Below are 27,620 nucleotides of genomic sequence, written 5' to 3'. Positions count from 1 at the left end.
GCCCAGGTTCTGCTCCTCTCCCATCTCCTAGGCAGATTCTGGCAGAAGGGCCGGGGAGCAGGTGTGGGGATGCTGTGGGGATGGATAGATTGAGTGCCATTTGTTATTGGGCAGTTTGAGCCCAGAGCAGCCTGAGGAATGGGCTGAGGGAGCGTTGCTCAGGTCAGCGAGATGCTCTCTCTGCTGGATTCTCCAGCCCAGGCCTCCCCCCACCTTACCTGGGGAAGTGCTTGCCTCTGGGGGGAGAGATGTCCCCCAGCAGCAGAACCAGGAAGTGTTTCTGGGGGTCCCACAGCTGCCCCTGCACAGGCCCCGCATCCTAGCTTGGGCCCCCAAAATGGTTTTGCTGTGACACAAAAGAGGGGTGTGTGTGGGATGCTGGTCCCCAGAGGTACCTGTATGTTTGGGAAGGGGAAGCAAGCCTTCCTTGCTAGCCTCCTAAGGACATAAGCTGTAGGGAAGCAGGCCTGCTAGCTGCCCCTGGAGGAGGGGAAAGGGATGGGAGTGGATTGGGTGGGGCGAGTGAGGGGGTGGGTTGTCTCCTCTTACACATTCTGCTTGCCTAACCACATTCAGACTCCAGGAGGGCTCCTACTCCATGCCCTGCAAACACCTTGCTCGGGTCCTTATCACTGTGCAACAGGAGCAGCTCTTAAAACACCGCAGCTGCTCTACAGACTCCTAAAGCCCAGGACCAGAGCTGAGCCGGTGTTAGAGACTGGGGCAAAGCCCGTAGTGCAGATGGAGTTGAGGTCGACACAGTGTCAGTGTAGACACTGCATTGCTGACATCGACTGTTACTGACTTTCAGAAGCCATCCCACAATGCCCCACACTGACAGTACAGTCAGTACAAGCGCTCCTAGTGAGGATATGCACTGCTGACACAATGAGCATAGTGGGGACATGCATAAGTGATTTAATTACTGCGGCAGCTGTATGCCAACATAACTTAGGTTGTCGTAAGTTTGTAGCGTAGACATGCCCTTAGATAAAGGAGTGGAGATGCGCTTACAAAATTTGCAAGTGACACCAAGCTGGGAGGGGTTGTAAGCACATTGGAGGCCTGGATTAGAATCCAAAATGACTGTGACAAATTAGAGAATTGGTCTGAATTCAACAAGATGAAATTCAATAAAGTCAACTGCAAAGTACTACACTTTGGAAGGAAAAATCAAACGCACAACTACAAAATGGGGAATAACTGACTAGATGGTAGCAGTGCTGAAAAGGACCTGGGGTTATAGAGGATGAGAAATTGAATAAGAGTCAGCAATGTAATGCAGTTGTGACAAAGACTAATACGATTCTGGGGTCTATTAACAGGAGTGTTGTATGTAAGACACAGAAGGTAATTGTCCTGCTCTGCTTGGGACTGGGGAGGTCTCAGCTGGAGTATCGTGTCCAATTCTGGGCACTGCACTTTAGGAAAGATGTGGACACATCAGAGAGTCCAGTGGAGAGTAACAGAAACGATCAAAGGTTTAGAAAAACCTGACCTTTGAGGAAAGGTTAAAAAAAATGGATGTGTTTAGTGTTGAGAAAAGATGACTGGAGTGGGGGGACCCTGATCACAGTCTTCAAATACGTTAAGGGCTGTTATAAAGAGGATGGGGATCAATTGTTCTCCATGTTCTCCTTAACTTCTGAGGCTAGGACAAGAAGCAATGGGCTTAATTGCAGCAAGGAAGGTTTAAGTTGGACATTAGGAAAAACTTCCTGTCAGTGTGGTTAAGCACTGGAATAAATTATCTAGGGAGGTTGCGGCATCTCCATCACTGGAGGTTTTTAAGAGCCAGTTAGACAAACACCTGTCAGGGATGGTCTAGATAATACTTAGTCCTGCCATGAGTGCAGGGGACTGGACTAGAAGACCTCTTGAGGTCCCTTCCAGTCCTAGAATCTATGTCCACTGAAGATAGAACAAGGAGTAATTGGCTTCATATCTTCAGCAAGGGAGATCTAGGTTAAGATTTTTAAGGGAGATTTTTAAGAACAGGTTGGACAGACACTTAGCGGGGATGGTAGAGGCTAGGTCTGCCTCAGTGCAGGGCGTTGGACTTCTCAAGGTCCCTTCCAGCCTGACATTTCTAAAATTCTCTGATGCACAGAACTGCTTGAAGGCAGGCAAGGCAGGCAGCTGGTTTAACAACCCCAGTGACTCTGCTCAGACTGGGGGCACTCCTTAGTCATCTTGTCCCCTGCTGTACCACAATACCCTGCTGGTTTATCTTGCACCCAGCCTCTGTAGAGGAGCTGCAGGTTGAGCCAATGTGCTGCCCCGACTGAGGCTGCTACAGACCCCAAAGATGGGGCAATGCTGATGAGTCTGTGCTGTGGGGAAAGTTCTGCAGCAGGTAGACGCCCAGGAACCTGGCGCTCCCAGCAGGCCCTGCTCTTGCTGGTGCTGATGCACGCTCACAATTTATCATCATGAACCTAGTGCCACAGGAGGGCCTGTTGCTTTTTGCACAACTCTGCAGATAGGGCCCTGCCCCAGGCTGATGAAATGTCAGCCCGCAGGCTGGTGCAGGAAGCCCAGGCTAAATCAGGAGAGGGGTTGCTATGCAGCAGTCTCCATGCTCAGTGAGGGTGTGGTGGTTGCATTCTCCTAGCCTGGGTGAGGGGCAGAGACAGTTCAGTGCCCTGCATGGCCTTTGGCTGGATGGCAGATGAGGGACAAAGGATGAGTCTGAAGAGGAGCAGCTGGTGATAAGCAGCCAGGGTCTGGGACAGGAGCCAGGACATCTGTAAAGTCAGAAACCAGAAATGGGAAATCACACTTCACAATTTCTCATTTCTCAGCACAAGTGAGGAACTGAGATGCTCCCCAAGCCGCTGCTGCATCTCCACGGTGACTCACTGTTACACCTGGAGCTGGGGTCTGCCAATAGCATTCTCCTGCTGTTGCCATGGAAAGCCAGCTAGTGTAACTATGGAGATGATGATGTTGCTGGCACTATGACAGCACTGGGGGCTGGAGGGAGGGTCGACTGGGTAAGGGGATGCTGCCAGACAGCCTTACGCTTTGGTTTATAGCTTTAGGTAAGATTCAGCCCCACTCAGACGCCCAGAGAGGCGAAGCAGCTCCTGTGTACATGAAGTCAGCAATGGCCGGTCTCAGACTGTTTGTGGCAGAGTGAAGAGCACCAGTGGGGCTCAGCCTAGCGCCCAGTGAGTGGGTGTCCATGTCGCAGACCACAGTCACAGCAGGCCTGTCAGGTCCCTGCTTGTTGGCAATCTCGCCGGAGACCAAGGCCTTACTGGGGACCTTGCACGGCTGGATTAAGGCCCCTGAGAGGGGACAAGGGCAGGACTTGCCTCCGGGAAGCTCCTGCTGCTGCTCCGGGCAGTGCTGGGGATCCAGGTTCCGAGGTCTCCACCCAAACCAAGAGAGACTCTGTTCTGTTCCCCCCGTGCAGCGAGACACACGGACAGGAGCCACAAGGCGGGCTCAGGGCGCCGAGCTGCAGCCATCTCTCATTTTGGCTTAGGTGCAAGGGTGGGACCCAGCTGGCTACTTGCAGTGAGAAGAGTCCCGCACTGTCGCTGCCCCAGCAGCCCCGGGGCGCTTGAGGCCGTTCCTTCTGTGACTGGCTGGGGGTTGGCCGGGGTGAGAGACTGACTGACTAAGAGCAGGCCTGGCTTTTGAGTGATGTGTTTGAGGACAGCTGTGTCAGCCTCACTCTGGGAAAGGCCAGGGATTCCCATTACTGCCCCCTGAATACATCCCTGCCTGACACCCAGAAAGAGCTGTGGCCACTGGCAACACAGCTACTGAGACAGAATCAAGTCTGTCTGCAGAAAGATGAAAGGGACCTGAATTTCCAGCTGCTTCCGCAGAGAGGTGAGAAGAGGCAATCTGGAGCGTCATGCTAGGCCCAGGCCTCACCTGGGTTTCTTCATGAGGCAGTTGTAACAGGTGGAAAGACCCACTGGCTTCAGTTCTCTCCTTGGGCTGTGCGGTGTGGTGGTTGCTGCTGTCTCTGGGAAGCCAGACGCTGCCTCCAAGCGTCTGCATGAGTTTGGATTCGGATCAGGTTTTCAGAGGGTTTCTCCAGCCCAGTCCTGGACTCGACCGTCACAGCTCTCCTGGCACTAGTGCCATGGGCTTTGGCGCATGGTGTCCGCAGGCTGAAGTCTCCGGCCTTTACTGTGCGATTCTCTTGGACATAGACGGGCGGACTGAGCAGGAGAGAGAAGCTCCCTGGAAACGGGCTCTGGCCTAGATAGTCCTACAGCAAACCCACTGCCCCGGCTGTGCCTGCCACCCTCCGTGGCTCCATCTCCCACAAGAGCCTGAGGGGTAGCGGTGGGGCCAGAAGCAGGCAGGGATCTGCAGGGGCTAGACCTCGAGAACGGTAAGAGGCTTGGCCCCTGGTCCCAATCCTTGTGCAACTGCTCCAGTGCCCTCCGCCTTCCTCAGGCTCAGCAACACTCGCGCGTCGGGTGCCTGATCATCGCCAGCATGGGAGCAACTCAGCCTTTGCTAATCCTCGATCGCACTCTCACACAGCCCAGCCAAGGCCAAGATGTGCCCCCACCCCCCTCCCCTGCAATAACTCCCCAGGGGAGTGGGTGGCCATGGGATGGAGGAAACATGGCCGCCACTGACAATGAAAATGGCTCTGGCTGTTGGACGGGATTCCCCTGCCCCTCCCCTACCTCACTAGCTGGCCTCCTTCAGCCAGCAGCGATCTGTCTGAGCCACCACCCTGTCCTGGCAAGAGGAACAGATACAAGGTTCCCCGTAAGATCATAGTCCAGCGTATATCAGAGGCAGTTGATAGCGTTCTCAGAAAAGAGCAAGCTGGTTTTCGGAAAGGGCGTGGAAGCACAGACCAGATTTTCACTCTACGAAACGTAATAGAACAGTGCTTAGAATGGCAACAGCAGCTCTACATAAACTTCATAGACTTTGAGAAGGCTTTTGATAGCATTCACAGGACCAGCCTATGGCGCATTCTGCAGGCATACGGAATTCCTTTCTATATAATCAACGTCATCAGAAGCTTCTATTTCCACTTTCCAGGCTGTGTTGATCACAGTGAGCTCAGTTTTGAAGTCAAACAGGAGTACATCAGGGGTGTATCACGTCTACAATCCTCTTCAACATTGCCATTGCCTGGGTAATGCAGCGTACAACAGGAGACGTGCTGTGACTAAGTGGGAATGTTCTTAATGTTTTCTTTGAATACTGGCTGGGTGCCTGTGAGGCAGCAGGTGGAGGGGAGTATTGACCTGGGAAGGTTGCAGGGGAGTTTGGCTGAGACTGTCTGCACTGGGGATGGGAGACTGGCCTTGAGGGAGGATACCTGAGCACATAACATCAGAACCCAGGAGGGGGGTTGGAGGCCAGGTGACACCTCTGCCCGGGAAATGGACAAAGGCTGGGGGAGGAGCCAGGGGGAGGCTAAGTGAGACGGCTGGAGGGAGTTTCAGTTGGGGAAATGAAGGAGAGCCAGAGGGGGCCTGCCCCCCCCCCCAAGATGGACCTGAGGGGGTCCTGTTGTCTGTGCCTACAAATCCTGTTTTGGACTGTGTTCCTGTCATCTAATAAACCTTCTGTTTTACTGGCTGGCTGAGAGTCCTGGTGAATTGCAGGAAGGGGGGGTGCAGGGTCCTGACTCCCCCATACTCTGTGACAACTGGTGGAGCAGTGGGATCTACTGCACCCCGTGGACGGCGCTTCCTGCAGTAAGTGACTGGGGACCAGTAAAACGAAGGGGGATTGAAGGAGACGTGCTGAAGGCTCCGAGAGGGATGGTTTTTGGGGGGTCAATTAACCCCTGGGAGTGTGTGACCAGTGAGAAGGACTTTTGCAATAACAGTGTTAGGGTTGACAGTGTAGTGGTGTAGGTACACTGCTCTACCCAGGGGTGCTTGCCATAAGAAAAGCTCCAGAAATAAGATGGCTTTCAGAGGACTTGACTTTCAAACTGTGCAGGGGCTGAAGCTGACACCCATATCCCATGATTTTGCCCACAGGGGTGAGTCTGTAAACTGAAAAAGTTACTAGTCCCTTGTTCTGCAAGGCTTAGGTCTTGTCTACACTGCAAAGTTTTGGCGGCAGAAGTTATACCGCTTTAATTAAAACCGCTGTTGCATGTCCACACTAGCTCCTTGTGTCGGCAGAGCACAGCCCCACTAGCAGCTCTTGCATTAACAGAGAGAGCAGTGCACTGTGGTAGCGATCCCTTCCCTCCCTCTCCCTCCACCTCCCACCCTTATCCATGCAGCTTCTGTTTGAAAGGGGACAGTAAGATCAGGAGATTGGGAGAAGCACTGAAACTGTAATCTTCCAAGGGACAAAAGTAGACAACCAACTACACATTTTCTACTGTCCCATCCCCAGCTGGGACCTTTCTAACATGACCCTCCCTTCTCCCAGTCCATGTAGCCATGGGCCCATTGCTGCCTGAATGCTGGCCGAGAAACGCAGACACAGGCACAGTGATGTTTTGTTAATCTGTTTTTAAGAAATAGCTTTAGCCAAATGTGTGACAGTGGTTCATCAGAAATCAATAAAATAATTGATTTATAACCATCTCTTGCTCGGGGCCCATTTCAGGGTGGAGCAGAGCTGGGGCTGGATGGCGGGGGGAAGTTGGAGAAGTTTGGTAAGAAGATGGGGCATGACAGTGCTTTGGCTTCAGCATTGAAGTTCAATCTCTCAGAGGCAGAGCAATGCATGGCATATTATCCACGGAGGATAAGCACAGTACTTCAAATGACCTGGATCTTAACATCAGGAATTTAGCACCAGAGCAAGAGGTGAGAATTGGCAGGGAGGGTGGGGGTCCATTTTAACTTACAGCCTCAGGTTCTGGTTCCTGCTGCGGTTTGGGATCCTCCTCAGATTCGGGGTGGGGGGGCGAGGAGGAGGGTAGGGGGGCTTCTTCCACCAGCTCCTCCAGTTAGAGATGCAGAATCACATGCTCCTTGTCCTGCAGGACATCCTCCATTGTCCCTGCTGCCCTCTCTCCCTGGCCCTCATCAGCATCCCGTTGGACAACGAGGCCAGTATGGTTGGTGAGGAGCTTGTGAGCCATTTCAGGCTTTGTACAGGAAGCCCTCGAGAGCACCTGGTCATTGCACGTACAATGAGCCCTCATGAAGTCATTGCTGGAGTCTTTGGCCCTCCTATACAGAAGCCTCAAGTGCTTCATGGGCCAGAGCCAACCGAACACCTGCCTGCTCCAGCCTCCATGAAACTTGGCAGTACAGGAGTTCCTACTGCTCCAGGACAAGTTGTGGAGGATGGTGTAATCCCACCCCACATTGATCAGCACCCGGGTGTGGTCAGCAGGCCAGGCAGCTGCTGGTGGAGCAGGATCCATTGTCACCTGAACAATGTGTCAAGAGTGTTGTGGAAAGCTGTCCTGCAGTAGTCAGCGCAGTTCACTATGGCTTGTCACAACAGGGAGATGGGTACCTTTGTAGACTGGGTAAGGGTCCAGAAGAAAAGGGTTCAGTGCATAATGGCAATGGGGGTGGAGGACTGCAGATGCTTGAGACTAGGTACCCTAACCCCCATCCACACTGCCATGGGGCTGTGCATTCACTCACACCCCTCGTGTGCTAGCTTACTCACCTTCACACATATGCTTCTGGGATTTAGGGGTGGACAACATGGGGGTTAGGGCACAACCACATGCATGGAGAAGTGAAGTGAACAGTCGCTAGTATAGACACACCCTATGTGTGACCTACTCTCTGTTCCTAGATGTATTACCTTGCATTTAGCTGTATTACACTGAATCTTTTGTTTAGTCTATTTTACCAAGCAATCCTGGCTGGTCTGTATAACTGACCTGTCCCCATCATTTACCACACTATGAATTTGTTTTATTTACAAATTTTACCAGCAATAATTTTATATTTTCTTCCAGATTGTTAATAAAGATATTGAATTGCACTGGCCCAGGAACAGATTCCCGGAGGACTCAACTAGAAACAATCCCTCCCTACGTTAGCAGCAACACCATCCAAAAAAACCAACCCACCACACCAAAGTGTCCCAAAGTGAAGCGAAGGCCTCAAACCTTTCAGACAACTAACTAGATCTGACTGGAAGGCAGGTATAGATATGGAAAAAGTATCCATTAGAGTGTCACAAGCAAGGAACTGGATGGCTCACGAGGTGCATTCCCCTGCAGGAAGTTCCTTTACCCCTTGCTCAATTGGAGGAACTGGCTGCAACATTCAGGGGTGTGACAGAGAATAGCTAGTAGGCACCTGGCTTGTGCTCTACCCAGGAGTGAGAATCCCAAACAGATGATCTCTTTAGAGGATGAAGTTACTGTAAAGTCAGAATCAAGAAAGTAGTAAGGGAGAAAAAAAAAAAAAAGAGTCTAACTCCCACATCCTGGGGCCACACACCACTGTCCTAGAGAAAGGTTCTCCTCCGATCCCTTTCAATAAAACAAGTATTTAGAAGCCTGATCACCTATGACCTTCCTGTACATAGCTAAACTATGAGTGACCCACACAAGGTAAACCTTTGTTTTGTGAGATATGAAGTCTGGTTAAAGGCTTTTTAAATGAAAAGGCCAACTGGGAGAAGGCAGCTGAAGACTCAGATTACTGAGCTGTGTAGTGGAACAATGTTGTGCAGCTCAGCCAGAGAGATTGTTTTCTGGTTTTGACACCCAGTGATGGAGGATGTATGCACAAATGTTAAAAAGATTTTTTTCCCCAATATCCAGGAAGTATTCGATCTATGTAAAGAACCAGAATCTCAACACCTAGAGCCTGATAATTTCTAACAGCAGATTTACATAATAAAAGTTGTAAAGTGGAAAGTTTTAATTCTCTTCATTGAAAGTTATTGTGTCTTCCAGAAAATGTTATGTTGACTTTTCGCCTATCTTGTGAGCATTTCAGTTTTTTTTTTTTTTAAATTCTACTGCGTATCCCAGTACGATGCCAACTCAAGGCGATCCCTCTTCGGATCAATACACACCATTAGCTGCTATGGGCGGATGAAATGGTGGGTGGCTAACGACAGGGAATCTCATGATTCAAGGGAAATAACTCACAGATCCCTGGGAAAGTTCAATTCCAAGGCAGCATGTGATCTCACTGGGGATTTTGAATTTTACTCAATATTCCAGCTGAGCTGACAAATAAGCAGGTTGTGTGACTTGCCCACGATAACCCAAATCAGAATTCAAGATTTGTTCTGCAACTACCAGATCTCCTTTACTGATACATGCAGTTTTCTCCTAGCCTCAAGACCTCTGCAATGTTTTAAATACCAGGGTTAAGGGTAGGGGGGCAAAGCAGGGCAGAGAGGCATAAAATCCCTGGCCGTAGGTCTGTGCTCAGGGTGAGGACATTAAAGCCGCTAAAAAATGGGAAGGGAAATTCCAAAATGTTGATTTTCAAGTTAAGTATTTTTATTATCAAAATTATTACATCTCTTGTGAAAGTTCAAATGTTACAGCGTGGTGTAAAAACCCCACTAGAGTCAGAAGCTGCAGCCCCCACCTTTCCAAGAGCTTTCCAGGGTGCCTCCCTTCTGCACCCTGCACATGCCGAGGTGCTGGACCCTCTGCATGCTGCTCCCAACCCCCAAATCCACTGCTGCCACTAGGCAGGGCAGAGCCTGCCTGCCCCATGCTGCACACAGCATGAAATGGGAGACTACACACCCAGGTCTAAACTGAGTGAAGTTTACACCTATTTTATACAGTATACAGAGACACCCGCATTCCAGGTGACAAGTTCAATCCCCAACACACACTCAGCCAGACTGTTGGAGAAAGTTACTTTGTTTTAATATTTTAAAAGTCTCCCCTACCTTGAACAAACACCTGATTTCAATTGTGAATTAGAGAACTTGTAACAGCCCTAAAAAAGGAAGAAGACTGTGCATTTGAAAGACAGGGAGACAGACTCACAGCATTATCTTGTCCAACAGAAAAAGGAGAAGGCCCACTGCAGCACCAGGGACTCTACCTGTTGTATATTAGCTAACCTAATATGGTTATAACTGAATATAAAATTAGATAAATAAAAACACGCCTGATATTACAGTAAACAAGTGAGAAAGAAGCTGGCAATCGTATGGAGCTGAACTGACAGTACACCCCCTTTGGGCTGGCTTTGGCGCCACTCTATGCATGTTACCCCTAGGTGGGAGGATTCACTCTGTGTGATACTTTACACCGACAGCACCCAACTTACCAAGGCCTGGAGTCCCCATCAAGCACGCACTCTGGGAGACACACGCCACAACCCACCCACAGACCCCAGTACAAACATGACTCATTTGGACAGTCCCCAGAGCAGTGTCACCCCTACTCAACCCCCCCAGTCTGACACAGTGACAATATTCATGGAGACCTTCCCGTTGATGATACACTGCAGCATACGACACCAATTCAGAGTTTCCCAGCTAGTGACAAACATTCACAAATCCCCGTTAGTGACATTCACAGGAACCGCCCCCGTTTAGTTACATCCTGCAGAGCCCCGACACCCACCTGTCAGCGACAGTCCCACTCCCTCACTCTCTCCTAGTGCCAGTGCTAACTGACCAGTTCTTGGAGTCCATCACAATGGAAATGGGTCTGGTTGTGGGGGGTCACAGCCCAGGCCCAAAGGTGGTGCGTGTGCTGGTCTGTTGTGACTGGAATGATAACGGATGAAAGCCCCCCTCCCCGCCCCCCCCAGATGCACTGAGAACCTGACCTACAAGAGAGCTTTGGGATTGGAGTTTAACTTCCCCCAGATTTTTCTTTAAATTGTTTTCATACTTAAAAGGATGTCCTTCCTGCACAAGTGACTACGGCTATGGGCGTGGCCCGGAGACAGAGGCTGCATCGTGTCATTGCACTTAGAACCATTTGCTTTTCTACAATGTACCCAGCTTTGCTACAGACTCTGCCTCAGAGAAATTCGCATCCTCCTCCAAGGGCAGAGGCTGCCTCTGCTCACAAGTCTTACTCACTTACTCCAGACTCTGACCCCTGCACCCCCAGCACCAGGTGCAAGCTCCCAGCATCAGCCCAGAAGCCACTTCCAGAGGTAGCTGGAAGGAGTTATGGGCAATTCGGTCCTCCTTGAATCCAGGCAACCCTAGGAAAGTCCTGTCTGAGTCTTTACTCCTGGACCTTGAAGCTGCTGCAGTCTATATTGATGGACACTGCCTCCCCCACGGTGTGGATAGTGCTGTGAACTGGAAACCCCTGACCCTCTGGAGCTCTGGTGGAGAGCAGGCTGCCCAGAATTAGGCAGGCTGATAGTCCGCAAGTCTGACTGCAACGATCTGGAACTTTGGGGAGCAGAGCTGGAGCCTGATGCTCCTGTGCAGGGCTGGGAAACCGACCCCAAGGATACTAAGTCTGCAGCAACCTGCTGTGCTGGACTGGCAGCAGCAGAGTGACTCTTCTTCAGAAGGCTGCTATTAATGCTACTTCCAGAGTGCTGCTGGCTGCTGTAATAACCAGAATTCCCTGCAAACAGAGCTGGGGAGTCCGTGGAAACCGAATGGGCAGGGCTGGAATAGGAGGTGGACGAAAGGGATGCTTCTGACGAGCCCTGAACGGGGTTGTGTCCTGTCCTCGGTGGAGCTGCTCGGTAGCTGTACCCAGGAGACGGAGTAGAGTGTCCTCTGTAGGGGGAGGAACTCTGCTGAAGGAGAGCCTGGGACTCTGCTCGGGGGCTGTCAGACTGCAGGAGCTGGAGAAGGTTGGAGGAGGGAGAGAAAAAGTGTCAGAGCACAAATATTTCCTCCTCTCTCTACTAACCCCCACTTAGCAACACTGTTTGCTGTTCAGGCAACTTGAGCAGTTGCTGACAATGAACTGCAGGTTCTGATACTTGCCTGTGACTAGAAATCAATGATGGATCTTACCTGGTAGCTGTATCTAGAAGGGCTGTAAACTGCTGGTCCTTTGAGTGCAGAACTGAGAACTTCTGGGGTGTCTCCCTCAGCAGTACCTAGAAGGCATAGCACAGTCAAGCCTTAAACTTCACTTCCTGGACCAGGGCCACAACTGATCTCTCCTAAGCTCATCTGTGTGACTCCAGTTATCTTGTTCCACAGTCCTGCTGCAGGTAAGGCAAGAGCACCACCCAGCACCTCAAGTCATTGGGCCCTCTGAAGCCAAAAGAAGTTAACTAACGGCAAACTGGAGAATCCCAACACCCCACAAGAGCCACCAGCATGAGTAAAGAACGATTATTTACCCAGTAACTGATCCTTTAAGATGTTGTAGTTGGCATGGAGCACACTGTAGGGGAGCATGAGCTTCATGTGCACAAGATCTTTTAACTTTTTCACAGTAGTATCTGTTGGGGCTGCGCTTGTGCTCTGAGCCTCCTCGTGCTTCTGCATGAGGGCATGAAGGGTGGGGCAGCCACAACCCTCCCTCAGTTCCCTCACAGTTCAAACCCGTTGTTACGTTATTGACATAAACTATGACCATATAGATCATTGTTGCAACCGTTATATATTTGCAGCAAATATTGTACAAAGGTGGTTATGTGAGGTGTCTATGGGAAGGTTAAGATTTGCTGGTTATGATTATGCTATCTGTATGTGTGCATCATTTTTGTAGTTGAAGTTATAAATATTGGCTATGTACCTGTATCTCAATGTGTTTGATTCAAAGGCTGTCTATACTGCCACTTTCAGTGCTAAAACTTTTGTCGTTCGGAGGCGTGAAAAAATACCCCCCAAGCAACAAAAGTTTTAGCGCTGAAAAGCGCCAGTATAGACAGAACTTTAATCGCCAAGAGCCATGCTCCTGGCGATAAAGCTACCACCTTTCATTAGGAGTGGGGGTTTTTTTAATCGCCGGGAGAGCTCTCCCCCGGCGATAAAGTGTGTCTATACTGCTCAAGTCACAGCGCTGCTGCGGCCACACTGTAACGTGGGTAGTGTAGACATACCTTAAATAGCATTAGTGAAGCATTTGGTCAGCTTCTTGAGAAAGGAATTTGCAAATTAAGTGCCCAGTCAAGAAACATTTAATTGACAATGGACCTTGGGAGACTCCAGTCCACATAAGAAGTCTTCCTGGGAACGTTCAAGGTAGCATGTGAGCCATGGCTGCCACCTGCAAACTGAGTCATGCACGGACATGTGACTTGCCCATGTGACTCCAAACTCCATCTTGCTGCTGTGATGTCCAACAGTAAGAAGATAGGGGTGTCCTGCCACAGGGCAGAGAATATAAAAGACCCTGGAAACCCCTCCATTTTGTCTTCAATCCTGCTTCTGACCTCTGGAGGAAACTTGCTACAAACTGAAGTTCTGAACAAAGGACTGAATGACCCATCCCGGCTGGGGATGTTCCAGAGACTTGATTTGAACCTGCAGTTTATTCCATCACTGCTACAAGCCTGAACCAAGAACTTTGCCATTACTGTATGTAATTGATTCCATTTAACCAATTCTAGCTCTCATCTATATTTCTTTCTTTTTATGAATAAACCTCTAGATTTTAGATTCTAAAGGATTGGCAATGGCATGATTTGTGGGTAAGAGCTGACTTATATATTGACCTGTGTCTGGGTCCTTTGGGATCGGGAGAACCTTTTTTCTTTTACTGGGGTATTGGTTTTCATAACTATTTGTCCCCATAACGAGTGGCCCTGGTGGTGATACTGGGAAACTGGAGTGTTTAAGGGAATTGCTTGTGTGCCTTGTGGTTAGCCAGTGGGGTGAGACCAAAGTCCTCTGTCTGGCTGGTTTGGTGCCTTAATAGTAAAGGAACTCCAGCCTTGGGCTGTGACTGCCCTGCTCTGAGCAATTTGTCCTGAATTGATGCTCTCAGTTGTGTCCCGCCAGAGGCAGCCTCGTTACACCCGTGAAGCTGAGGACTTCGAAATGTTGGTCTGGAGGGTAGGCTGTGGGATCTATAGGGACTACAACATCCTGCAGAACCAGTTACTGTGGGGGAAGTAACCAGTCTTCGAGTAAGTGTTGAAGTGGATCCCTCTGGAGGTGACTGGCAAACAGCATCCCCTCTAGGCAGTGGCATTGAGGCATGCCAGCCACATCGGTCAAATACCAGTTGGAATACTGCTCTTCTGAACCTGGCCTCAGACTAGCCACAGCATCCAAGGCGTCATGCTTGACAAAACTGAGCAGGGCGCTCCACAGCACAGCTTTACAGATCTTACACACTGGCAAGTTTCTGAAGCAGGTGGAAGACGCTGCCTCTTCCTCGGGGTGGAGCATGCCCTAACATTTGAAGGGAAAGGCTCAGTAGCCAATTGATGCCAAGTGGACATACTGCAATCTCTGAAAGGTTGCTGAGGCTCCTCCATCCCTCTGACCACTAGTCCATGCTGCTCATCCATGTGGGCACGAATACTGCCAGGTCTGACCCTGGGCAGATCAGCAGTGACTATAGGGCTGTGGGTGTGCAGGTGGTGGTGGTGTCTGTCCTCCTGGTTGAGGGTAAGGTCCCAGACAGGGACATGCACATCCTGGAGCTGAATGGATGGCTGCACAGATGGTGTCAGAAGGTGGGCCTTGACTTCCTTGACCTCTGGGTGCTGTTCTGGGAAGGAGGTCTGCTGGGAAGAGACGGGTTTTACCTGACCAAGAAGTGGAAGAACATTTTCATGCACTGACTTGCCAACCTAGCAAGGAGGGCTTTAAACAAGGTTCAAAGAGGGCAGGTGACAAAAGCCCACAGGTAAGCATAAAAAAGGCAATCTTAACAGAAGACTAGATGTTGCTGTGTCGGGGAAGACATGGAAAATTAAAATAAGGTCATAGGAGCAATGAACAGTGGGGGAATCTGCTCAACATCTTAGATGTTTTTACACAAATGCAAGGAGTGTGGAGAATAAACAGGAAGAACTGGAAGTATTAGTAGATAAAATAAATTATGACAATTAGCACCACAGACTCTTGGTGGGACAAGTCTCATACTGGAATATTGGCATGGAGGGATATAGCTTGTTCATGAAAGAGAGGCAAGATAAAAAGGGAGGAGGTGTTGCATTATGTATCAACAATATACAGACTTGTTCTGAGGTCTAGAAGGAGATGAGAGGCAGACTGGTTGAAAGACTCTGGGTAAAGATAAAAAGGGGAAAATAGGGATGATGTCATGGCAAGGGTTCTACTATAGGCAAATCACAGAGCGGAGAGGGATGAGGCATTTCTAGAACAAACATGAGAAATATCCAAAACACAAGAGTTGATAGTAATTAGGGACGAACTACCCAGACATCTGTTGGAAAAGTAATATGGCAAAACACAAAATTTCCAGTAAGTTATGGGACTGTATTAGGGACAACCTCTCATTGCAGAAGGTGGAAGAAATAACCAAGGGGACGGCCATTTTACTTGATTCTGATTAACAGAGAAGTTGATTGCCAATTTGAAGGTGAAAGGCAATTTGGATGAATGTGATCATGAAATGACAGGTTTAGTTATTTTAAGGAAAGAAAGGAGTGAAAGCAGGAGAATAAGGACAACAGACTTTGAAAAACAGACTTTAACAAACTCAGAGAACTGGTAGGTCAGGGCTCATGGGGAAATCAAAGGAATAAAGGAGCTCAGGGGAGCTGGCAGTTCCTCAAAGAGACAATATTAAACACACAATTACAAGCTATCCCGATGTGAAGGAAAGGGTAGGAAGAGTATTCAGAGGCCAGTATTACTCCATCAGAAGTCTTTAATGACCTGACAATCAAAAAGGAATCCTATAAGAAGCAGAAACATGGCCAACTTGCTAAGGAGGAGTACAAAAGAAAAAGCACAAGTGTGTAGGGACAAAATCAGAATAGCCAAGGCACAAAATGAGTTACACTAGCAAGAGTATAAAAAGCAGTGAGAAGAGATTCTTCAAGTACTAAGCCGAATACTTTTGGTAAAGAAGTGACGCATCAAAGAGCGGGGTTCGGCTTATAAACGGGTCTACACCAAAATTTGATGATTTTAAACTCTATGGAATCATTGCATTGAATATCTAATACACTGTCGTTTTGTTTACCTGGAGCGTTCACTGGCACAGAGCCCCTCAGCTCAGCCGAGCCGCCGCTTCCAGCAGCTCCCATTGGCCTGGAGCAGCGAACTGCGGCCACCGGGAGCCGTGATCGGCCAAACCTGCGGACACGGCAGGTACACAAACTGGCCCGGCCCGCCAGTGGCTTTCCCTGCACAAGCAGCGGAACAAGTTTGGGAACCACTGAATTAGAGAATTGGTCTGAATTCGAGAAGATTAAATTCAATAAAGACAAGTGCAAAGTACTTTAATGATCTTGAGGATGACGTGGACTGCACCCACAGCAAGTTTGCAGATGATACTAAACTGGGAGGAGTGGTAGATACGCTGGAGGGTAGGGATAGGATACAGAGGGACCTAGACAAATTAGAGGATTGGGCCAAAAGAAACCTGATGAGGTTCAGCAAGGACAAGTGCAGAGTCCTGCACTTAGGACAGAAGAATCCTATGCACTGCTACAGACTAGGGACTGAATGGCTAGGCAGCAGTTCTGCAGAAAAGGACCTAAGGGTTACAGTGGACGAGAAGCTGGATATATGAGTCGACAGTGTGCCCTTGTTGCCAAGAAGGCTAACGGCATTTTGGGCTGTATAAGTAGGGGCACTGCCAGCAGATCGAGGGACGTGATCATTCCCCTTTATTCGACATTGGTGAGGCCTCATCTGGAATACTGTGTCCAGTTTTGGGTCCCACACTACAAGAAGGATGTGGAAAAATTGGAAAGAGTCCTACAGAGCGCAACAAAAATGATTGCGGCGCTGGAGCACATGAGTTATGAGGAGAGGCTGAGGGAACTGGGATTGTTTAGTCTGCAGAAGAGAAGAATGGGGGGCGGGGGATTTGATAGCTGCTTTCAACTACCTGAAAGGGGGTTCCAAAGAGGATGGATCTAGACTGTTCTCAGTGGTACCAGATGACAGAACAAGGAGTAATGGTCTCAAGTTGCAGTGGGGGAGGTCTAGGTTGGATATTAGGAAAAACTTTTTCACTAGGAAGGTGGTGAAGCACTGGAATAGGTTACCTAGGGAGGTGGTGGAATCTCCTTCCTTAGAGGTTTTTAAGTTCAGGCTTGACAAAGCCCTGGCTGGGATGATTTAGTTGGGGATTGGTCCTGCTTTGAGCAGGGGGTTGGATTAGATGACCTCCTGAGGTCCCTTCCAACCCTGATATTCTATGATTCTATACTTCACTTAGGAAGGGGGAAAAAAAAAAATCACATGCACAATTACAAAATGAGGACAACCTGGCTAGGCAGTAATACAGCTGAAAAGTACCTGGGAGTTATAGTGGATCACAAATTGAATGAGTCAACAATGTGCTACAATTGTGAAAAGGCTAATATTCTGGAGCACATTAACTTGATCAGTGTTGTATATATATATAAAACACAGGAAGCAATTTTCCTGCCCTATTCAGCACTAGCAAGGCCACAGCTGGAGGGCTCTGCCCAACTCGGCACCACACTTTAGGAAAGATGTGGACAAATTGGTGAGAGTCCAGAGGAGAGCAACAAAAACGATAAAAGGTTTAGAAAACCTGTTCTATGAGGAAAGGTTAAAAAACTGGGCATATTTAGTCTTGAGAAAAGAAGACTGAGGAGGGACCTGATAAGTCTTCAAATATGTTAAGAGCTGTTATAAAGAGGAGTGATCAACAGTTCTCCATGACAACAAAAGGTATTACAAGAAATATTGGGCTTATAACACTGGTCTACAATTTTTGAGAAGTCGTCTGCTTCAGAGATAAAATGTGCTATTTATTATGTATTTTGATGTGCTGAATTCAAATATGACAATTAAAACAACTGATTGGCTACTGTTTCTAAGATATTTAAGTTTTTACATTTTATGCCTATGTATATTGTGTAGATAGTAGAGTTTTAATCATAAATTGTAAACCTAGGTCTTTTCATGTGTTTATGGTTGCTTTACATGATAATATTTCACCTGTCCTGTTTATGTAACACTTTAAAAATCAGCAAAAGGGTTATATAAATAAAATTTAGTATGAAACAAAAGGCAAAAAACTATTATGTACATAGTTTAGTCCTATTCAGTGTCTACTCGGCGCTTCTTGGCTTGTCTCTTGTATTCATTAAATGGAGCATCTCTTGTCACTGTCCAGCAATAGTCTGCAAGCATTGATGGGCTCCATTTGCCCTGATAGCGTTTCTCCATTGTTGCAATGTCCTGGTTAAATTGCTCGCCGTGCTTGTCGCTCACTGCTCAGCAGTTTGGTGGAAAAAAATCTAGATGAGAGTGCAAAAAATGTATCTTTAGTGACATGTTGCAACCAAGGCTTTTGTATGCCTTGAGGAGGTTTGCCACCAACAACCTGTAGTTGTCTGCCTTGTTGTTTCCGAGAAAATTTATTGCCACTAACTGGAAGGCTTTCCATGCCGTCTTTTCCTTGCCACACAGTGCATGGTCAAATGCATCATCTCGAAAAAGTTCACGAATCTGAGGACCAACAAAGACACCTTCCTTTATCTTAACTTCACTTAACCTTGGACATTTTCCACGGAGGTACTTGAATTCTGCTTGTGTTTTGTCAATGGCCTTGACAAAGTTCTTCATCAGACCCAGCTTGATGTGTAAGGGTGGTAACAAAATCTTCCTTGATTCAACAAGTGGTGGATGCTGAACACTTTTCCTCCCAGGCTCCAATGACTGTCGGAGTGGCCAATCTTTCTTGATGTAGTGGGAATCTCTTGCACGACTATCCCATTCGCAGAGAAAACAGCAGTACTTTGTGTATCCAGTCTGCAGACCAAGCAAGAGAGCAACAACCTTCAAATCGCCACAAAGCTGCCACTGATGTTGGTCATAGTTTATGCACCTCAAAAGTTGTTTCATGTTGTCATAGGTTTCCTTCATATGGACTGCATGACCAACTGGAATTGATGGCAAAACATTGCCATTATGCAGTAAAACCTCTTTTAGACTCGTCTATTGTCTGTGATGGTGACAGATGATTTATCATAAGAACGGCCATACTGAGTCAGGCCAAAGGTCCATCTAGCCCAGTATTCTGTCTTCCAAGAGTGGCCAATGCCCAGGTGCCTCAGAGGGAATGAACAGAACAGGTAATCATCAAGTGACCATCCCCTGTCACCCATTCCCAGCTTCGTAGTTCACAAAGACTCCTCACCAGGAGAGCAGAGAGAGCATTTCATAGGACCACAGAGTTAGCAGGGACTGCAAGGGTCATCTAGTCTAACCCCCTGCCAAGATGCAGGATTTGTTGTGTTAAACCATCCAAGACAGATGGCTATCCAGCCTCCTTTTGAAAACCTCCAGTGAAGGAGCTTTCATGAGAATTTACTCCAGGGCTGCTGCTATCTCCTGCTGGGACTTGCCCATTATCAGCCAATAGTTCATACACAAGTATACATCAATTCCCTAAGTGTGCTGCCACCATTGCCAGGCATTTTGTGACTACAACCTGTGCTGTGGAGAGGCCAAGGGGCAGTACTCTTGTCACATTCTGGGGTGCAATCTAGACCAGGGAGAGGTTGGGTCACCACCTGGTCCGTAGCCTTGAGTGCCTCACAATGCTTTGCATTTCCAGCTCCCAATGTTATGGGGCAGGTGGTGACAAACCCTCCCTGGTCTGGATTGCACCCCAGAATGTGACAGTGGAGTAGTTGAAATAGGATTTATATACAACTTGCTAGTTTAACTGAGGTTTACACTTTAAGGAGAGAGATGGACAGTGCACAACACAGGTTTTGGGAAAATTCAGGACTGGGACTGTGTTGGGGTCACCCTGCTAGGTTAATTATCAAGGCTGGTGGAAGCCAAAGCGTGACTGTTGACAGGCTGCTGGGGTCAGAGCTGCTGAACCAGGGCTGTCTAGCACACAGACACTCAGGGTGTGACCTGCATGCTGGTAGGTTAGTTGTGAGTAGCCCTGGTTGGAAGCCACAACAGCAAAGCACTGTGAGGCACCCAGGGCTAAGGGGCAGGCAGTGACAACTTCTCACTGGTCTGGATTGCACCCCAGAATGTGACACCTGCATAGGCAATGATTGGCTCCCAATATGAATCTCAGATACTTCCTGTGTGCGAGGTGGATGGCAATGTGGATGTATGCATCCTGCAAGTCAAGAGCCAAGAACTAGTCTAGATCCTAGAGAGATGGAATGGTGGATATGAGCATTACCATCCTAAACCTGAGATGGCATGTGCATTAGTTGAGTTTCCTCTGCTCTAGGATAAGATGGAGGCCCTCTTCTGTATAAGGAAATACTCAGAGCAGAAGCCCGTTCCTCTGAATTCAGCAGTGCAATTGGAGGAGGAGATGATCTCTAGCACCCATCTGTCTGATGTCATTGCTGGCCATGCTCAGTGGCATGGGGCGAGCTAGCTTCCAAAGGGGTGCTCTCTGAACTGGAACTAGTGTGGCTCCTGAGTCCTGTCACATCTGTTGAAGTGCTGTAGGGTCAGGGCATGTCACTGAGGCAGAAGGCTGACAACTTCTACTGTATCTTGGCTTCTTCATGGAACGGTACTTGGGTTGCTCGGAGTGACAGGATGGTGCCTATTGGGTTAAGGACGGTAAGACTTGTGATATGGGGCTGGTGTGTAAATCCCCAGGTGGGCTTTGAGTCTGTGCCCTCAAAGGGCATCCTCAATCATGGCCCGTACCTCCCTAGCGATGCCTGATGCTTGGAGTCAGAATGCTCTGTGCACAGTTACCGCCATGTCCATAGATCTGGCTGCAGCATCGGAGAAGTCCATTCCGGCCTTTAAAGTTGTCTGCCACCAACTGGCCTTTCTTGATTATTGCCCTTATTTTGAGAGAGAAGATGTCAACGCTACCCCAGCTCAAAAAGTCATTTTTGGCCAGGAATGCTGGGCAGTTTGCCACCTGAAGTTATAAACAGGCAGAGGAGTAAGATTTTCTCCCGAGCAGGTTAAGCTGTTTTGGGTCTTTGTCCTTAGGGGTTCTCTTGTTTGATTTAGATTTTTCCTGGAGCATTGTAATGACTAAGGAGCCTGGACTGGGATAGGCACACAAGTACTCAAACCCAGGCTGAGGGACCTGGCACTGTTTCTCCAGCCATTTTGCAGTCATTGTTACTAAGACCATTACAAGGTCTTCGCCAGGTCGAGCAACTCTTCATTTATGTAGAGGATGGTTCTGGGTGGACTGGGAGCTGTCAGAACAAACAACTCATGAGATTTCTCTGATGTGACTGAAGTCTCTCTCTCTCCAGAGTCTCAGCAACTCTTATAAGGAGCTCTAGGAAATACATTGGCGAAGTTCTCCAGCCTGTGTTCTACTGGAAGTCAAACTAGATTATCACAATGGGCTTGTCTGGCCTTGGAATCTATGAAGTCGTCTCATGCTGAGATCACTGCCTTGTTGGGTGATGAAGACGACAGGACCTTTGGGAATGAAACAGGATGCTGCTGTTGCTCTGCCCTGGTGCCAAGGTATACAGTGCACTCAAGGCTTTGCACTGGTACCGGTATATGCCTCAGTACTGATGGCCCTGGCTTTCCTAGTAGCTCATCTTCAGCTGCGGTGTTGATGCTCGGGGTGAGGTGCTGGAGCTGGGATCAGTGTCAGAGAAGGCTTATTTTGTGCTGCAGGGTATTAGTCCTAAATGCTGTGTGGGGTTTAGTGGCTTTATCTTCTGAAGCATCAGGTGGTCTGTCCTCATGGAAGAATACTGAGCTCTGCCTCTGTGTTCGAAGCAGCCCTGCTCAGTGCCAGACTGATCCTGAGACTGTCGTCATCTGCTTTGGTGCTGATAGCACCTGCTGCCCTCGTGTGGTCCTGCTTTAGTGCCGGATCTTTCCTCAGTGGTCTCTTCTCCATGCTGGTCTTCGGAGTTGCTGCTTTGCTAGACTGGATGCTGGTGAAGCTGCCTTGTCCGCTACTTGGACCCTGAATCTCATCTCAGGATCTGAAGAGATCTTCATAGACTGTTCCAAGAAACAAAGCTTCAACCATGCCTCCTTAAGCTTGTGTGGTCTTACAGAGAAAGAATGGCATACTGAGCAGCTGCTTGTTTTCTGGGACTCTCCTAAGCAGACGAGACACCTGCTGTATCCATAGTTCTGAGGAATTAGTCCATTGCAGGCTGGGCGCAGCTTGAAGCCTGAAGGTTTGAGCCCATCATCTTGAGAATCCCTGTACAGAGATGTTGACTGTAAAATATTCAGTACAGGTGGGTCGATTTAATTCAAGGAGGTTGTACATCAGAGAATCAGAAGCGTTATGAAGGGGTTTTTGGGAAGAGTTTGAAGAAATTTAGCAAAAGCTAAGAACTAGCAGGTTGGACACTTGCTAGGTTCTGTCTCAGTGCTGTGTAAGAGAGAACAGAGCGTCATGGCTGCCCTGGCCTTTATGCCCCTGTAAAGAGGCAGGAGGTGGCATAGGCAGCAAACGTGGCCCCAAAGGACACGGTTTTTGACAAAAATCAGCTGTCACGTGCATGAGGCGCACATGCAGCTACAGTGGGCTCCACACTGCCATACATGAAGAACAGTAAGACACTGCAGATCAGCAGTAAGGATAACAGGTTTCCATTCTAAGTCTTAATCTGACCTCCTTCCCTCCACTCTTCTGTGTGGCAATATTGCATGCATCACTTCCTTCCAAACCCTTCCATTGTTATCCTCCACCCAACAGTCATGCCAGAGATTGTTCCTAATTTTAATATTAAAGACCAAACTTTTTAAAAAGTGTGTATAAGACCAAGAGCTAAAACCCGTGTTCTAATGCTCTCGCCATTTATAGTCATCCTCTGCTCTGACATGTCAAATTTAGATGCAAGGCCCTCAGCGCTAGAAGCTGTCGCTTTATGTCTGTAAAGTGCCACGCAGGCTGAGAGTGCTGCATGAATTAATAAAACTCCAGCCAGAGGAGAATTTCTTTGCAAATTTAAAGCTAATCAGGGGAGATTTTTTCTGAGCTATGAAAGCCGAAAAAAAGGAGAGGTTACTTACCTTGTACAGTAACTGGAGTTCTTTGAGAAGTACGTCCCTATGGGTGCTCCACACCAGAACATGGACATGCCCATGCACTCTTGACGAGAGATTTTCAGCAGCAGCATCTGCAGGTCAGAGCCTGTGACCAACACGCTGTATTGCTCCGGGGTGAGGGCATGGCCCTGCTGCCACTCTAGTTCTTTCTTAACTGGAAAAGAACACTGAGAAAACTCCAAGGCAGAGGGAACGGAGGGCGGGCAGCGGAAAACCCACATCTCGAAGAACTCCAGTTACTTTAGAAGGTAAGTAACCTCTCCTTCAAGTAGAGTCCCTATAAAAGTGTTCCACATGAGGTGGTGATTCCTGAGCAGTACCTCAATTATGGAGAAGGGTGCTAAGGAGGCTGATTGAGTAGAGAGTATAGAACAGAATCACCAAAGGCAGTGTTGGCTCTGAAAGCAGGTATGAGAGTATAGCGCTGGAAAGGGAATGCCGAAGACCAAGTGACTGCCTTGAAGGTGTCTGAGATGCATGTGTTTTTAGTAGGGCTACAAGGTAGATGAGGCCCTGGTGGAATGAGCAATCACCCTTGGAGGGGGACAGCTCCCCATAGGCTCTAATGGAGGTTTCCAGAGCGCATTAGGGACTAAGATGAGGTTCGACTGTGGAGCAGGTTCTTTGAGAGGAGGAAGATGGTTGAACAGGCCTTTAATAAATGCCAATCACTGGATGAGTGAAGACTGAAAATCCCTCACTAGGGGGTGAAAAGTTGTGACAGCTGCCAAACTAACCATAATGGAGCTCAGCTATAATCCTGTTTTTAAAATTTTTAGCAGATAATCAAGAATGTATGTCAGACAAGACTCAACAGGAAGTATAGATTGGTGGCTGCATCAAACATGGAAATGTTTCCACTGCTGAAGGTAGGTTCTCCACTGTGGAGCAGCACAGTTTGTCCCTCTGGAGAGCAGTCTTGTTCTATACCAGAGAGCCATCTAGTCAGGCCTTGAGGGGAAGGTTGGGGGAGGGAGGGAGGGAACAATCCCATCTCCTGGGTGAAGAACTCTGCTGTCAGGGGAAGGTGGAGGCAGTTGCTGAGACATGCAAACAAGCTTTGGAAACCATTCCTGCCTTGGTCATGATGCTGCAATGTGGAGGGCTACTAATTTCTCCTGTTTCCATTTGATCAGGACCTTGAGTAGTGATGGTGTTGGGAGATGATCATGCAGAGCTACACGGGGTCAAAAGATGACTAGGGCACCTCCCGTCAAGTGGCCACTGTGCCCCCTCGCCTCCTGAACAGAATCATCTGCACTTTGCATTGGATGGTGTCATAGAGAGACCTATCTCCAGATGGCCCCAGGTAAGATGTGTCCTTTGGCATACCACATCCTTCACCTCCCACTTGTGTTGAGGCAGAGGGAGTCTGCCACTGTATTCTGCAGTCCTGGTAGGTAAACCACTGAGATCTGTATGTGATGTGATATGCACCAGTTCCATAGTCTTATGGATTCGGTGCATAACGACTGGGATCTTGCTACTCCTTGTCAACTGAGATAATATATTGCTGTTCTGTTGTCCCTCATTATTCAGGTTGGGTGGTCCCTGACATGGGAAAGGAACTGCTGGCAAGCGTAACACTATCCTGAGTTCCAGTATGCTGATATGGAGGATTGCCTCCTGTGGCGCCACTCTGACCTACGCTGGGAAGCCTTGGCAGTGCACTCCCCAGCCTAGCAGGGAGGCATCTGTAGAGATGATCCTTGTGGGAAGGGGCTGCTAAAATGGAACTCCCACCCATACCATTTGGGGACCTTTCCACCGAGAAAACTCTGATGTATCGACACTCACTTGGATAGACTGTGTTGTTGGAAATGTAGATGGTTCTCAGCCAGGCATGAGGACACAAAGCGTAGCCTTGCTAAGAGTGTCACAAACATACGGACCGCCATACAACCCAGGAGTTGCAGGCAAGCCATTTCTGTGGTTTGCAGGCTCTGCTGTACTGTTGAAATGGGGCTGGACATTGTGGAGAACCTGTCCGTTAGCAAGTATGCTCTGGTGGTGGTAGAGGAATCTGGCGTGGCCCCAACAAAGTCTATGTTTTTTGTGCGTGAGAGTGTAGACTTTTCCACGCTGAGGCAGAGGTCCAGGAAATGGAACAGAAATAGGGCCCTGTTGGTTGCTGTTTGTACTTCAAGAAACGAGTGACCCTTCAGGAGCCAATCATCCAGGTAAGCAAAGATCTGGCAGAGGTAGGCTGTGATGGCCAAGAGGACTTTGATAAAGACCTTGGGACAGTGGAGAGGCTAACGGGCAGGACATGATATTGGCAGTGGTCCGTGCCAACCACAAAACGTAGGAAATGTTTGTACAAGGAGTGGCCTGCTATATGAAAATAAGCATCCTAAAGTCAAGGGAGACAAACCAACCAATCTTCTGGATCCATGGAGGGAAGTAGTATTGCTAGAGTTACCATTCTGAACTGTTGAGAGTAGATAAAGACGTTTAAAGTCCTGAGATCCAGAATTGGTCTCAACCCCCCATTTTCCTTGGGGACAAGGAAATACTGGGAATAGGATCATTTCCTGATGAAGGCCAGTGGAACAGGTTTGACTAGGTAGAACTGTACCTCCTGCCTCAAGAGATTCATATGAAGGGTCCCTGAAGATGGACGGGGAGGGAGGGCACGCAGAATGAGCTGAACTGGATGGAATAGCCTGTAGAACTCACCTCCAGGATCCATCTGTTTGAGGTGATGAGCTCCCAGAAGGACAGAAAGTGGTGGAGAGAATCGCCATAAGGGTGGATGAGAGAAAGATGCATTGTAGGATCCGGAATAGGAAATAGTGCATGACCTTCACCCAACAGGTCAAAATGGTTGCTTCTAGCACGTCGTTGACTATGAAGGATGGCCTCTTCTTGGTGAATCTAGGCTTCTTCCTGGTGGGAGATGGGGGTTCAGCTGGTTTCATGGGTTGATAGTGGACTGGGCAAGATTGTTGAGCCGCCTGTGATCTTATATTTTCTTTGTCACAGTCATATAGATGCCCAGAGATCACAGTGTCGCCGAGGAGTCTTTTAGTGAATGAAGGGACCTGTCTGTGGCCTCACTGAATAGCTTGGGTCCTTTGAAGGTAAGGTCTTCAGCAGTGTTTTGTACCTCCTGGGGAAAACTGGAACTAAGACGTTTGATGCGTGACCACTACCATAGATACAGAACATGCAACTGTATTAGCAGCATTGAGTAAGACCAGGAGAGAAGCTTTGGAGATTGTCTGGGGTTCCATTATCAGTGGGTGAAATTGTTCCCTGTGGTCCTGCGGCAGGTTCTCAAAAGACAAAAACTCAATTTGTAAAATCATGTTTTGCCATCAGGGCCTGGTAAATGGCTACTTTGCACTGCAAAGAGGCTGAGGAGCAGCTTTTGTGGCCAAGATCTAGCCATTTTAGCTCCCTCTCGGATGGCGCAGAGCAGGACCAATATGGTTGGTTTCATTCATCAGAGGCCTTGACAACCAGGGAGTTAGGTATAGGGTGGGAGAAAAAAAATACCCTGAGCCTTTGGGTGGAATACTGCATTTTTTAATCAGCACATTTACAAGTAGGTGGTAGAGTAGCTGGAGTTTACCTCAGACCTTCAGGGCTGGAGACAGCAGAGCATCATTGGTGGGCAAGGCAATTTTGCCCTGAGGATGCATATGGAGAATGTCCAACAGGGAATGTTGGGTTCCTGTATCTCTTCCAATGGGATTTGCAAGGCCTCTGCGATCAGTTTCAAAGGCCTTGACATCATTAGTGGAAGAGGCATAACAACCTTGTATGGCAAGGAGGATTTATGGGAAGATTTTTTTTCTTCTTCCCCACCTGGCTCTTGCTCCTCTATAAGTCCTTCTGTCGAGCAGGAACCAGGGTCGGGGATTGCTGCTCTTGACATGCCCTCTTATGAGATGGAACCCTGAAAAACTGCTTGCCATAACAGGCCCATGGGTTCTAATTAGCCCATTGTGGTGGGGCATAAGAGAAAGGGCAGGACCCCAAGATTGCTGGGTGTATCTCCTGCTGGGAATTTCTTCCTGGGGGTGCACCTCAAAGGAGGGAAGCTGGAATGGGAAGTTGGAGGAGCCCTGTATGGACTTCTCGGAATCAGATGCAGTGTCATCTCCTGTGTCCACTTGAGGGACAAATGGTGCTGGTATCAGTGACTATGCTGGTACCGGGGGCTGGAGAGGGCCTGGTAACCACATTGGTATGGAAGCTGAGACTTCGCTGGCTGGTAAGATAGTTCCACAAGAGGATATGTTGGTACTGGCTGAAAATGCCACTTAGTAACCTCAAAATGCCTGTATGGGGCTGGTGACTGCATCGGTACCAGAGGATAAGTCAGCATTGTAGATGGTACGACCAGAGGGTAAGTTGACTCTGGGAGATAAGTTGGTACCAGTGGAGAATGTGTCTCAGTACCTCTCAGCAATGGAGACTCAGAATCTGAAGGTCCTTCTGCGAAAGGCGCCTGGACAGTACGAGGGGCTCTGGATAGGAAACCTCAGGAGTCAGTATATGTAGGGGTATTGGAGACAGTACAGAAGCATGGTCTGGGCGTTTTCCTCGACTGGTTGCAGAAGACAGTACCAATGATGATTCTGGTTTGGTTTTAGAAGAGTTTTTATTCTTCAAAGGTACAGAGTCTGGTGCTA

At 48.5% G+C, this 27,620-nt stretch overlaps 1 protein-coding gene across 9 annotated transcripts in view; it reads right to left on the bottom strand.

The window, feature by feature from the left end:
* Nucleotides 1-9,378: 9,378 nt before the first annotated feature.
* SETD5 (SET domain containing 5) overlaps nt 9,379-27,620 on the bottom strand; it is a 148,027-nt gene continuing 129,785 nt past the window's right edge. For all 9 annotated transcript variants that reach the window (XR_010589364.1, XR_010589363.1, XR_010589361.1 and 6 more), the window contains 2 exons: nt 11,863-11,948; nt 9,379-11,687 (listed from right to left, as the gene is read on the bottom strand). Coding sequence is in view for 6 of the 9 variants with exons in the window: in XM_065552788.1 (XP_065408860.1) it covers nt 11,085-11,687; nt 11,863-11,948 (689 nt within the window). In the remaining 3 variants the exon portion in view is untranslated. The remainder of the gene's footprint in view (nt 11,688-11,862; nt 11,949-27,620) is intronic.

This window comes from Chrysemys picta, chromosome 7 (genome assembly GCF_011386835.1).
Source record: "Chrysemys picta bellii isolate R12L10 chromosome 7, ASM1138683v2, whole genome shotgun sequence".
Lineage (NCBI taxonomy): Eukaryota > Metazoa > Chordata > Testudines > Emydidae > Chrysemys > Chrysemys picta.
This window is presented reverse-complemented; position numbering and strand designations above follow the sequence as displayed.